Genomic DNA, 13,237 nt, shown 5'->3' with positions numbered 1-13,237 from the left:
GCTGCCAGCTACCCGGCCCTGCCCGCGGCTGTGGAGATGAGCATGGCCCCCGGGGCCGGGGCCCGCAGCAAACCAGGCAGGCCAGGACAGCCCCCCGGGGATGAGTCGGGGGGCGCCGAGGCCAGCACACCACTCACAGCGTCTCCAGGCTTGAGGTGCCCTTGAGGTCTGGGAATTCCTGGATGTCTGTGGCTCCGTTCAGGGACCTGGAAGCAGAGCCGGCAGCTCGAAGGCAGGGGCAGCGCGTCCACGTCCGGCTGCCGGCCCTCGGGGTCTCCCTGCACGTCGCCCTGCCCCAGCCCACCTCGATCGCCCTGGCTCCCGGGACCTGGGGGCGGCCGGGCTTGGCAGCCCAGGGTCCCGGCAGCCTTGGCGCTCGGGCCCAGAGTGCCAGCGACACAGGCGGGGAGCAAGCCGCCACCTGCTGGGCTGGGCTTCGTCGGGCGTCCACCCTGCTCCTCCCTCCTAGGCTGCCTTAGGCTCGTGGCTTCGCGGCCCCCACACCCTCCGGTGAGCACGCGGACCCACACGCGGACCCCACGGACCCACACACGGACCCCACGGACCCGCACACGGACCCCACGGACCCCACGGACCCGCACGCGGACCCCACGGACCCCACGGACCCGCACGCGACAGGGGCACAGAAAACGTGCTGCCGACCCGAGCGGGCGGCGTGGGGTCCAGACGCGAGCCCCGATGCAGGGCCAGGGACCTGGGTCCGAGCCCGGGCAGGACCTGGGGGCTCAGGACCCGTCTATCAAATGCACCCAAAGCCCCCGGGGGTAGGGCGAAGACGGGACGAGGAGGAGCGGGAAGGCCAGGCGTGCGTGCTGACGGCGTTGGCGATGTCGCCGGCCCCGCGGGCCGAGAGCAGCCAGGGAAGCTTTTGAAGAGGGGGCGCGGGCCGGGAAGCAGACGGGTGGGCAGGGGAAGCAAAGCAGCCAGGCGGGGCGGCCTAGGGCCGAGGCCACTGGGCAGACAGGACCTGGGCGCGGTCCGGCGTCCGGGGCATTCACGGAACTGCCGCCAAGCGCTGGACGGGAGGCCAGGTGCACGGCGCCCGCTCACCCACCTGGGGTCTGGGAGGCCGCCAAGCCCACCAGGTCCGCGGGAGCCAGGGCAGCCTGAGGCCTGAAGTCCAGGCTTCCGGGCGGCGGGGAAAGGTGGGATGGGGGCGGGGGGTGGGGGCGGGGGCCACACCCCGGCACTCAGGGCGGAGGCCGCGGCCTGGAACCCCCCCGGGGCCCACTCACAGCGTGTGCAGCTTGGGCAGGTGCTGGAATGCAGACCGTCCCACGGACTGGATTGGGTTGTCATAGAAGTGTCTGGGAGAGAGACCCCCCAGGCCGGCTCAGCCACTTGGCGCCCCAGCGGGGAGCGCGGCCGGGTGATCTCTGACCCCCTCCCCCCGGGGAGACCGGGAGCACCGGGGCGGCCTGGACTCACAGGGCCTGCAGCAGCGGGTTCCCCACGAAGGCCCTTTCGGGGATGGCCCTGATGTTGTTGTTGTGGAAGCCCCTGGAAGACAGCCAGGGCGGCCGAGGCCTGGAGGGGGTGCGGGGCGTGGGGATCCCGGCGCCGGCCCGCCTGCAACTTCCTGGGTCACACGGCATGTCCTCCCCCACCCCCCGCCCCTGGCTGCGTGACAGGTGTGGGGCTGGGCCTCCGGGAGCCTGGAGGGCAAGTCAGCTCCCAGGGGTCTGTTCTATGCTTGTCACTTGGACGGAGCCCTGGAGGGTCCCCAAGGGGAAAGTGGGGGGCGTACTGGAGAGCAGAGTGTGGGAAAAACGGCATCAGGGGTTTTCCCGCGTGAGCGGTGTTCCCCAAACGGAGGCTGGCTTGGCCTAGAGGCCCTGAGATGCAGGGGCTCCAGGTGCAGCCAGATGCCAGATGCCGGCGGCCGGCGAGGCCGGGGACGAGGCGGCACCAGGGGCCGGGGCCCTGCGGGCAGCACTGATCACACGTGTGGCTCGCTGGGGACTTCTCAAGACAAGGCCCGTGCTCGCAGGCCCCTGCCCTGTCCTCCTTCCACAGACGTTTCTGGCTTCTCTGCTTCCTCCCCTCCCCCAGCTCCGCCATCCCGGGCCGTCCCTCTCGCTGGCCTGGACACTGCTGCTCACGCAGCCGGCCAAGGCCTCCGTCCGGCCGCTGCTCCTCCTGGGGCAGTGCCCCGAGTTGCGGCTCGAGCCTCTGTGTCTACGCTGAGCTGTGCTCTGGGGACTTGCACGTTTAGGCGCCCGAGGCCCTGTCCCCGAGCAGCCTTCTCTCCACAGCTTGCGGGACTGAGAGAGACAGACGCACATGCCTCAGCCCCTTCCCTCCAGCTGGGCCGGCTGCCCCTCGTCTCCCACAGACGCCTGGCCTTCTTCACACGGAGGCTCGGTGCTCCCATGGTGCTCCGGACTCTGCTCGAGGACCTCGGGCCCTGACCCGGCCCGCTGCCCTCCACCGAGGCCGGCGCCTTCCTGGGCTCCCCCCCCCCACCCGATCCTCGCCTGCACCATCTTCTGCTGCAATGCCTCCCCCTCCCACGCCTGTAACCTAGTCCTCCACCCTTGAGACCAGACTCGGCACGGATTAGCCACAACATTCTCTGTTACTCGGGGCTCCCACAGTCCTTTTAGCTGACACTGTACAATTGAGGGTCAGAATTACATGCCAGCCCTAAGGACCTGCTACTGGTCCCTGCTTTACATGTGTTGCTTCGGGTCCCCGACGGCTGGTGTCCACCCCGCTCACACGGCAGCCTTGGCGGGCGCTCAGTAAATGCAGGGACCAGCCTCCCACGCCCTGTGGGTCCGCTGCTGAGCGGTGACCTCGTCAGCCAGCCCCAGCCCCTGCCTCGTTCACCTCTGGCCATGCCCCAGCCGAGGCAGGAGCAGTGCCAGGCCTGGCCTAACGGGAGGCGGCTCGCCCATGTGTGTCCCCAGGCCGGAAGGCCCGGGGCTGTTTCCACTGGTGACACCCCTCGGAGACGCGTGAGGCCAAGCTAATGAGGCCGGTGGCTGCTCGGACCTGCACCAGGGTCGGAGGGCACGTGGCTACGGTTTTCCAGGGACTGTGGGAGGCCTGGGGCGGGGGCCGCTGACCCGGCCGAGGCACTTACAGCTCCTGTAGCCGGCCCAGCCTGCTCACAGCAGCAGGGAACTCCTGCAGCTCGTTGTGGTTCAGGTCCCTGTGGGGAAGACCGGCGGTCAGGGCGGCTGACGGCAGGCGGGCCGAGCCGCGTGAGCTTGGCTCCGGGCCGCCCAGGGGTGGGCTGTCCGGCTGGCGGCCAGCGGGCGATGCCAACAGCACGTTGGGGTGCCGACGTGCCCCTCCTGCTCCACATTGGCGGTGCGGGGTCGTCCCGACCAGCAGACTGAGCCGAGGGGACCCTCAGCGATGTGGGCGCAGGGACCAACAGCCCCAGAGCCATCCCCTCTGGCCGAGGAGGCCTCTCAAGCGCTGGGCACATCAGTGACGAGGAGGGGCAGTGGGTAAGGGGGGCCTTTAACACCTCGCCACCGATTCTTGGGGTTCCAGAGGGCTCGTCGAGTGACCGCCTTGGCCCCCACCCCGTCGCCGTCCATAAAGAGCGAGCTGTGCCTCTCCCGCGGCTGCTGGCAGACGGCGGGCCCCAGCGTTGGACGGACCAGGGCGGGGATGCGGGGCGCACATGTCTCAGACGGACCTGCCGTGGCCCGTCCTCACGGGCGGACGCGCGCTCGGCGGCTGCGCGGCGGACGCCTGCCCGGCGCGGGGACGTGCGTGCCCACCAGCCACCGGGCACCATGAGCCGTTTGTGGCCGCGGCTCTGTCCTTCTCAAGGGCCTCTGTGCCCGCCGTGGGGACCACAGCACAAGGTGGAGGATGGACGGAGGGACCGAGAGCAAACGTGACCTTCGAGGGAAGCAACTTGCAGCCGCTCCAGAGGAAGGGCCGCAGGAAAGGGCCGCAGTGGGGGGACCCCCCAGCGGGGGCCACCTGCCGAGGACGGCGGCGGAGGCGGCACCCACAGGGCTGCGGAGCGTCCGCTGAGTGTGGGCGGCTCCCTCAGAAGAGACGTCCATGTCACGTCTCGGGCTGGCCGGTGTCGCTCGGTAGCCGTGTGTTAGCCCGTGTGGAAATGTGCCTAGTGCCTCTGGAGGCCTGTGGCCGGGGTGCACGCTGCCCTGCCCGCGGCCCCCAGGATGGCCCCGCCCATCCCCTCCCCAGCACCACGGAGGGCTGCCGAGCGGTGCCCGGCCAGGGCCCCCGGGCCCAGGTGCAGGGGCTGGGTGCCACACCCCTCCCAGGGGGCTTCCAGCCAAACCACAGCAGGCGGGTTTGACCCTCCCTCTGCTGCGAGATGAGAGAGACCGAGGTGGCAGAGACTTTGCAGCCCGAGGGAGAGCCGCACAGGAAAAGCCAGAGGAGCAGAGGCCGCCGGGCCCGCCCGTCCCTAACACCTGGCCTTCTCCGCCCCTCCTCATCCGGCTGTCCCCACAAGTGCTCCAGGGCAGACGGCCAAGAACGCGCTACCCCTTTTTAACTGGAGATCAAATGTTGGGGGAAGAGGTGACCCCTGCAGGGTGGAAAGTGAGGGGTCCGCTGGCGGGGAGACAGGGCAGGGTCCCCACACGCACGCCACCGGCACACACTCGGCCGCCCGGTCAGACCAGCCCCGGGTTAGAAAACAGAATCACAGCAGCACACGCCGTGCCCAGGTCACACCGATGGCCGAGTGGGCTCCCGCCTGGGCGGTCCGAGGCACAGCTGCCCGGCTCCACGTGGGGCTAGGGCCTGCCTCGTCCTTCGCCTGGCCGCCCCATCTGGGGAGGGGGTTCTGGGCTCCGTGTGGCGAGCCCAGCGCCGCAGATCAGAGGTGCGGGGGTGCGGGGCGGCGGGCTGCTTTGTGGCTGAGCCAGCGGCAGCGGCGCCAGGTGCCCGCACGGCACCCAGCGGATAAACGAGGAAGAAGCAGGCGGCATGCCCCACAGCGAGGAGGTCGCTGCCAGCCGGCTTCTCAGAGGTGCCACCCCACACCCAGCACTGTGTCCCCCGACTTCCCAGCAAAGCGGACGTCCCACACCCCAGGGCAGGGACCCAGACTCCTCCATGCAGGTGGCCGGCCGCCCCGAACCTCCTGACAGAGGTGGCTGCAGGGCACCGGCTTCCAGCTGGGCTCGCCAACTGCTCGCTCAGCTCCCACCCACCCAGAGGAGGGGGGTGGCAGGGCCGTGGGCCGGGCCCCGTTAACACCCCAGCCTGGGCCTGCTCCGTCCCCAGCGGGGACCAGCTTCCCTGGACATCGGTTTTCCAGCTGTGGACTGAGCAGGCTAGACTGTCCAGCATAACTGTCCCTCTGTCCAGCACAGCTTCGGAGGGAAGCACATGTCCAAAGTCGGCCCCCACTCCTGACCCCGGGCTGGGCACCCTGCACCCAGTCCTGTACCGGCGGCCAGCGGGAGGGGTGGCTGGACCGGCTCTGTCTTTTCTCAGCTTCGGCTGAGCCCGCGGGGGGAGGCAGGGGGTGTGGTCACGGCCCCCGACCGCAAACGTGGACAGCTCCACGCGCTCATGGCTCTGCCCAGCGTGGCCTCCTCAGGTCACGGCTTGCTCTGCGCACCAGCCCCTCAGCCTCTTCGGCCACTCGAAGGCCCGTCACCTCAGGAGAGGCGCCCCCGCGTGTGAACTGGGGTGACAAGAACTGGCCGTGCCCTGGGTCCCTCTCCAGCCTGTGCAGCGCCCTGGCGCCGTGGGGCCCCGGCTGGCATGGCCGGGGTGTTGGGGAGCCCCGTTTCCTGCTCACGTGGCTCCCGGCCCAGTCCGCAGGGGAAATGACAGGTGTGGGACACACTGACACCCCAGGCCAGCAATGCCCAGAAAACACAGCTCTGACGAGCCAGCGCGGGCGGGGCGCGGAGGGGCGCGGGGGGGCGCGGAGGGGCCAGCCCCCGTCCGTCACTTGCCGCTCGTCCTGACTGGGAAGCAGCTTGCAGAGAGACGCCACGCTGCACCCCCAGGCCCCCGCCCTGGCCGCCCCGGCTGTTCCCGCTTCCAGCCAAAGCTGTCATTGTCACGGAGCTCTCTGCTGTGGGATCCAAGGGTCCCTGTCTGGGCCCGCGGACCACCCAGGGCACATCCTGCCTGAGGGGAGGCACATGTTCGGGTCACGCGTTGGGGGGAAGCCGGGGAGGCCGTGTAGCAGGTGGGCCGGTGGCCAGGCCCAGCGTCCATGTCCAGCCAGCCTCCCCCGCCGGCCACCGGCCTGCCACACCCCCCCCCCCGGCACTCACAGTGTCTCCAGACTGTCCAGGCCCTCGAGGCTGTGGGTCCCCAGGCGCTGGATGCGGTTGTTATGGAGGTGCCTGTGTGGGGAGAAGGGACATGTCAGGCTGGGCGCCCACAGCCCCGGCCGGGGCAGGGGGCGGGCGGCGGCTGGAGCGGGACGGTGGAGGCAGAAGCACCGACGGATGGCCCCAGCGCTCGGGCCCTCGGTCTCCAGCGACACAGCGATTGGCCCGGCTGCGGAAGTCACACGCTCCGGGGCTGGGCCGACCGCGGGCTGCGCAGGTCTGAATTCCGATGGAGGGGAAAGGAATTCCCCGGCCGCAGCTGACCGGCTCCCGCCGCCCTCGGACAGAGGCCTGCAGTCCGCAGGGGCAGGAGGGGGCTCCGGCCGAGGCTCCCTCTGTGGTCTGGGCCCAGGGACCCAGCCTGCCGGATGCGGTGGCCAGACGCACTTACAGGAGCCAACGGCCAACAACCAACCGCTGCAGACAGCACATAATTAAGGGCTAAGCTTTCTCCTTGGGGAGAGCGGCAGACCAGCCTGAGCGCGGCCCACGGAGGCCTCGGGGAGCCGTCTGCAGCACAGCCTTGGCGGGCGGGCGCCCCGGACAAGCAGAGGGAAGGGCTTCTCAGGCAGAGGTGACGGCGGGGACCAGGTGCAGGACAGCGAGGGGCCGGCAGAGGCAGGACGTGAGTCTGGGAGAGACTCCGAGGGGGGGACGGCGCAGGGACAGTGGGGGACACGGATCCTCCCGAGTCCTAACGAAAGGAGCGGAATGGCAACCACGAGACGCGGCCCTCGCCCCAGACGTCACCAGCAGCAGCAAGACGAGCACAGGGACGTCACATCATGTAAGTAAACCAGCGCCGAGGATCAAGACCCTGGGGTTCTCCCTAGCATGCTAGTCTGCGCGAGGCAGCTCCCTGCTCCCCGTCTCCAGGCTCCGGAAGCCGCTGAACAGAGGAGGCGACGCAAAGCCACAGGGGGGCGGGGGGGGGGCCTGACTCACTCGCTCACCGCCCCCTGGCCCGGGCCCCGAACGCGACGTCGAGCTCGCCCTGCCCCAGGCAGAGACAAGTGGGGACCTGCCTGAGCTGCGAGTCCAGCCCACGAGCAGCTTGGGGGGACCCAGTGGCGACATGTCACACGGGGCAGACGGGGCCCGACGTGACACAGTGCGAAGCCGGCGGGCCTCCGAGCATGTGCGGGGCAGGCTGGGGCCGGGCACTCACAGCACCACGAGGCGGCTGAGGTTCTGGAAGGCGAAGTCGGGGACGTGGCTAATGCGGTTTAGGGCCAGGGTCATGGCCTGCAGGGCGGGCAGGTGGCTGAGGGCCCCGACGGGGACCTCGGTGAGCGCATTGTCGTCCAGCCACAGGTGGCGGAGGCAGGACAGCCCCTCGAAGCTCCTCTCCGGGACCACGGAGATGACGTTGGCATCCAGGCGCCTGAGGGAGAGAGGGCGCGGAGGGTCAGTCCAGGGAGGGAGCAGACCGGGGCTGGCCCTGGGCCCCAGGCAGCCAGGCCCCCAGGGGCCCTGGGACTAAAGCCGTGGCCTGGCTGCCCAGCAGCCGCCTCTGCAAGTCCCTGCCGTCGCCTCCGCTCCGGCCCACAGTTCCCGATCCTCTGCGCCGTGTGTCACCACTGATGGCCCCGGGCTTCCGGGGCTCCCCTGCTCGCGTGGGACACCCGTGTCCTGCTCCCGTCCACCCCAAGGCCGTGTGGCGCAACTGTCTCCGCGCTCCCTCTGGGCCTAACCACAGACTACGCTCCCCGAAGACGCAGCTGGCCCAGGCCCCCGACCCGGCGCCCTGGTCCGCGGCTCCTGCGGGACCCGGCAGTGAGGAGGGTCCCTGCCACAGCCCCGGGCCTCCGGCTCGGGTGACAGCCTAAGGAGGTCCCGGATGCCACCACGGACACCCTTGATATGCTGCTTTTCAGAACTGGCGCACGGCCGGAGGCTCCGGCAACACGGGGACTTCCAACGGGGGCTCCAGGTCCCGGCAGCCCAGCGGGAGCAGGAAGCTGCCCGCCCCGGCCCTCTGCAGGTGTGCCCACGCCGAGGGCCCTCCCGTGAGGCTCCCCCTGCCTCCTGGTGCAGAACCTGGGTGGAGCCCTGTCACCTTTGCAGCTGGCCTCACGGGGACCAGACGAGCTGGCCTGTGACCACGGAGCTACTCCTGGATTTTGCCCCGAGATGTGGTTCTCTCGTTTCTAAGCCTTTTCGCCAGAGGCCTTCTGGCCCACCGGGAGGAAGTCCCCAGCTCCCCAGCGAGGCTGCTGTGGGCGGACAGGCCAGCACTGCAGCCTCGGGAGCGCCCTCTGCTGGCCAGGCCTGGCATGCCGGGCACCCCGGGGGTGGTCCCGGCTCCCTGACTGTGTCGCTGTGCACACACGCATGTGTGTATTGCCGTGTGTATGTGTATGCATGTTTGCGTGTGCTGCGTGCATCTGTGCTGTGCATGTGTGTGCATGTGTGTCCGTGCATGGATGCACTTTGCACATCTGTGCTGTGTGTTTGTGCACGTGTGTCTGTGCGCATCTGTGCCGTGTATATGTGTGTGTATGTGTGCACGCGTGTGCATGTGGCAGGGCACCTGTGCCACGTGTGCTGTGCACGGAGAGCTGAGGAACCAGCACCTCACCAGGAAGGGGGAGGGTGGCCCCCAGAAGAGGAGCCTTTGCCCTGGGCCCCGACAGCAGCATGAGCAGGGAGGGGACCAGCCTGTCCCTAGGGCTTTAGGGCCGAGCACTTTAACCTGCAGGTACCACGGCATCTGAATTGACAAGGATAAGTCTGGTGGGGACGGGGCTGGCTGAGATCTTGCCAAGAGCTTGGTCCTCGAGCTCTTCCCCGGCAGAACCCGACATTGGGGTCCCCTCTCTGGGGTCCTTGTCATCCCTCTGCCCACCTGGAATGCAGGGCCAAGCCCTCACAGGGTCCAGAAACTCAGGAGCTGGAACCCGAACTCTTCCCTTGGTGGGGTGGGGGGGGGGTCCCATGGCAACAGAGATGTGGGGCAGAGGGGGCTGGCTGAGCCACAGCAGTTGGAGACCCCAAGCGTCCTGCAGGGGCGAGGCGGATGCAGGCTCCAGCTAACCCCACTGTGGCCGGGGAGAGGGCAGCTGAGAGTTACGGGAGCTCCCCCCCCACCAACTCTGATTTATGCCGCTAATAATACTCTTCCCTCTCGCTGCCAGCCTGTCGACAGATCAAAGGCTTGAAACAAGGCAACGCAGCCGGTTCGCCCACACTCGGCCCGGACCACGCTCCCCGCCACCTGGGAGCGGGCGAGCAGGGTGCGGGCAGGGAAGCGCCTTTGTGAGCATCAAAGCCACACTGAGCGCCCTCCCCGCCTGCTTTGTGTTTTAATCTGCAGCAATACATAAAAGCGATTGCCCGCCCTGCCCTCCGGGAGGCAGGCAGAGAGACTGCGTGGGGCACCTTTCCACACGTCGCCCGAAGACACAGACCTACGGATCTGGGCGGGAGGCCAGCGTTGTGGGCGACTGTCCCGGAATCCTGGGGCGGGGCCCACAAAAAGCCACCTCATCCAGCCCCCGCCTCCAGCCATCGGATCCCTAACGGGAGGCTGGCTTCTGGGGTCCCTCCCCGGCTGTCTGAGATGGCCCAAGGGCCAGGCACTGTGGTCGCCTGGGGCCTGGATGCCTGCCTGGTGACGGGCAGCTGCGGTCGGCAGAGGAAGAGGTGGACGGCGGGGGTTTCCCAACACGCCGCTCCACACGGGGGCCGTGATGTCAGACGGGTAGGAAGCCTAAGCCACGTCCGGTCACTCCCAGCAGACTCTTCGTAAGAGGTTCCAGGGGAAACTGCGTCCCGCGTTCACACGTCTGCAGGAGGAGAGGGGCACGGTCCCTCTCAGCCCCCGACACGCGGCCCAGCCCTGCCCACAGTCCAGGTGAAAGAAGTTAAAGAATACCCAGATAAACGGAAAGACGCCACATACTTGGGGCCTGGAAGGCTCAGTGTGCTCATGATGGCCACACTCCCCGAATCTGCAAATGCCACACAGTCCCATAAACTCCCAGTGTCCTTTTTATTTCATTTTTTTTCGCAGAAATTGACTAGCTGATCCTAAAATTCCTATGGAAATGCAAAGAACAAAGCTGGAGCGCTCACACGTCCCCATTCCAAAACCGACCACAGAGCCACAGCACTGAGAGGCAGGGGCAGGAAGGCAGAGGGCTCGGGCGTCCAGACGGGAATTCCGCCTTTGTGGGTGGCTGATTATCAACAAAGCGCTAAGGCAGTTCAGTGCGGGGAAAGGATAATCTTTGGGGTGATGAAAATGCCGTGTTGGCTACCTACAGGCCAAAGAATCAGATCGGACCTCTGCGCCTCACCACATACAAAATTAACTCAAAACAGATCGAAGACCTAAAACACTCCCCAGCTCTCAGAAGAAAACATAGTCATAAGTCTCCCCGACCCTGGATGAAACAGTAGTTCTTAATTATAATGCCCAAAGCACAAGAAACGAAAGAAAGAATAGATAGACTGGACTTCATCGCAAGTCAAAGGTTTTGTTTTTCAAGGGACGCTGTCGAGAAAGTGAAAAAAAGCCACAAAACAGGAGAAAAACTTCGCAAGTCACAACCGCACAAGGGACTTGTATCGAGAACACATAAAGCATTGCTACGACTCAGCACGAAAAAGGACACCCCGATTTTAAGACGGCCAAAGGGTCTGGATAGACATTTCTCCAACGAGGTAAATGGCCAACAAGCACAAGACAAGACGCCAGAATCGGGACGGGCGAACGGAAAGCGCGTGAGCCCACTTCGCACCCACCGGGCGGGCGGCTCCTGGCAAAACCGGCAGGAGGCGGACAGGCCGGGGCCTCGGGCACTGCCGGCGGGGGCGTGAGCTGGTGCAGCACCCCCACCCCCCCACCCCCCGAAAACGGCCGGGCAGGCCCTCAGGAAGAGGCGCGCAGAGCGGTAGCAGGCGCGGCGCGGTCCAGCCACGGACGGAATATACTCGGCCATCGGAAGGAACGAAGGGCCGACGCGGGTGGGTGAACCCCGAGAGCGTGCGGAGCGGGGGAGCCGGACTCACAGAGCCACACGCCGTGCGGGTCCCCCCGTGGGAGCCGCGCGGCCAGGAGCGTCCAGCGTGGCGGGCAGGGGGCGGCGCCGTCAGGGCTGAGGGGGGCGGGGTGCTGCCAGGGAACCGAGGTGTTCATGGGGGGGGGGGTTGGACTTGGCGGTGATGATCCCACACGTTTGTAAATGGGCTAAAAACCACCAAACCGTCTGCTTTAAAAGGGTGAATCTTATGCTATGCGAATTGCATCCTAATTTTTAAAACCCCTTAAATGGGGACGGCTACGGCGGCACAAGCCGGGGCGCGGCGGGCGGCGGCGCGCGTCTGCGCCTGCTCGCGGGGGGGGGGGGGGGGGGCGCGCAGGCCCCGCACCGGCGGCGTGTCTGGCGGCAAGGCCGTGCGCGCGCTTTATTTTCTTCCTCTATTTTTTGTATTTTCTAAATTTCCTACAATGAGTCAGAACAAAAATAAACATGTTTTTTAAAAACAAGTTCCGTCACTGTGTAATTAGGGGCCAGGCTCTGCGAGCTGGGGGGTGAGGGGGGCGGGGGGCCTTCATTGCCCCGTCCAGGCTGGGGCCCCGCCAGCTCTCCCCTCCTCTCTGGGCTGAGCAGCGGGGCGACACTCGGGGAGCTCATGCAGGGTGCCTTCTCCGTGTCCCCCCCACCCCCGGACCCCGTACATTCTGCCTTCCAAACCCAGCCCCGGCTCTGCCGACCTTCCCGCCAGAAGCAACCCCCCCCGCCCCGCCCCCCGCCCCCGTCAGAGCCGGCCTCCCCTCTCGGAGCGTCCGAGACCGCCAGCACAGCCACGCGTGTCCCGCGGCCCCTGCAGGTCAGATGACAAGGGTTTCCCTGAAGACCTAAAAGCCTCAGGAGAGATGCCACAGGCCCCGCCCTCGCTGGTCACTTCAGGTTCAAGGCCATGGCCCCTCCCTGCCCTTGCTTGAGGCTCTGGGCGGAGTTCCGCAGCTGTGCCACCGGCACACTGACCCCCCCCTCACACAGACGGGATCAAGGCCCGGTTCTTTGCGTCTTGAAACTCTATGAGAAGATCCACTCACAAAACCCCCTTAAATTCCCGTTTTGTGAAAGACTCGAGCTTAGTCTGGACCACGTGGAGATTTTCAGGGCGGTGGAGGACGAACTTGGGCTTGAAATTTCTGATACGGACCTGGAAGAAGTTCACACGCCCAACGAGGCATTGCCAAGCCCGTCAAAGACGAGAAAGGGGTACACGAGTACACGCCGAGCCCCTTTGTCACCGAGAGGAGACTCAGGCGGCCCCGGCGGCGTCTGGATCGAGGACGGCTTTCGGTATCATCACTGACTTGGACAGACACTCGCCAGGGCCGGAAAGAGCCTGCCGGACGTAGTGGAACGAAGGTCCAGTGGCCTCCTTGGCAAGGGGGTCACTGAGGGGGGGGAAGGTGGAGCCCAGGAGACTGGGTGGCAGAGGGGTCGCCCGACGGAGGGGCTGGGGGCAGAGCCTCGGTGACGGCAACCGTGCCGAGGCCCTGCCACGGGACGCCTGTCACCCGCGGCTGGCACCGGGTGTGGTGTCCGCCCGAGGGAGATGCTCAGACACAGTCCCCTCCTCCCCCTCGTCTCCGGCCTCTCTCCTCTCCCCGCCATCCGTCCCGAACGAGGCGCCTGGGCTACATGAGAGCAGACGAGGCCACATCACTCTGCCGAGGGCCCTGCGGCCTCCAGCCCCGGCCGGTGCTGAACCCCGCCAAGCCTAGGATGCCCAACGCCCCCCGGAAGGAGTAATTTCTCCCAGGAGACATGGGGAGGGGCCGAGCTGGAGGGGCAGATGCCTCTTTCCTCGGGGACGAGGTGGCTTTGCGAGGGGACAGGAGTGGCTTCCGCTCTGTGGGGGGCCAGGGCCCCTCAAGGCTCGGTCTCCCC

At 67.2% G+C, this 13,237-nt stretch overlaps 1 protein-coding gene across 1 annotated transcript in view; it reads right to left on the bottom strand.

Annotated features, from left to right (window-relative positions):
* The window catches only part of LGR6 (leucine rich repeat containing G protein-coupled receptor 6), a 40,589-nt gene that overhangs the window by 7,703 nt on the left and 19,649 nt on the right, over nt 1–13,237 (bottom strand). Inside the window, exons 5-10 of the mRNA XM_016130753.2 lie at nt 7,492–7,707; nt 6,264–6,335; nt 3,110–3,178; nt 1,450–1,521; nt 1,257–1,328; nt 138–206 (exon numbers count right to left, since the gene is read on the bottom strand). Of these exons, the coding sequence (XP_015986239.2) occupies nt 138–206; nt 1,257–1,328; nt 1,450–1,521; nt 3,110–3,178; nt 6,264–6,335; nt 7,492–7,707 (570 nt within the window). The remainder of the gene's footprint in view (nt 1–137; nt 207–1,256; nt 1,329–1,449; nt 1,522–3,109; nt 3,179–6,263; nt 6,336–7,491; nt 7,708–13,237) is intronic.

Source organism: Rousettus aegyptiacus, unplaced genomic scaffold (assembly GCF_014176215.1).
Source record: "Rousettus aegyptiacus isolate mRouAeg1 unplaced genomic scaffold, mRouAeg1.p scaffold_m13_p_18, whole genome shotgun sequence".
In the NCBI taxonomy this organism is placed as follows: Eukaryota; Metazoa; Chordata; class Mammalia; order Chiroptera; family Pteropodidae; genus Rousettus; species Rousettus aegyptiacus.
Note: the sequence above shows the minus strand (reverse complement) of the source record. Positions and strands in the feature narration are given on the sequence as shown.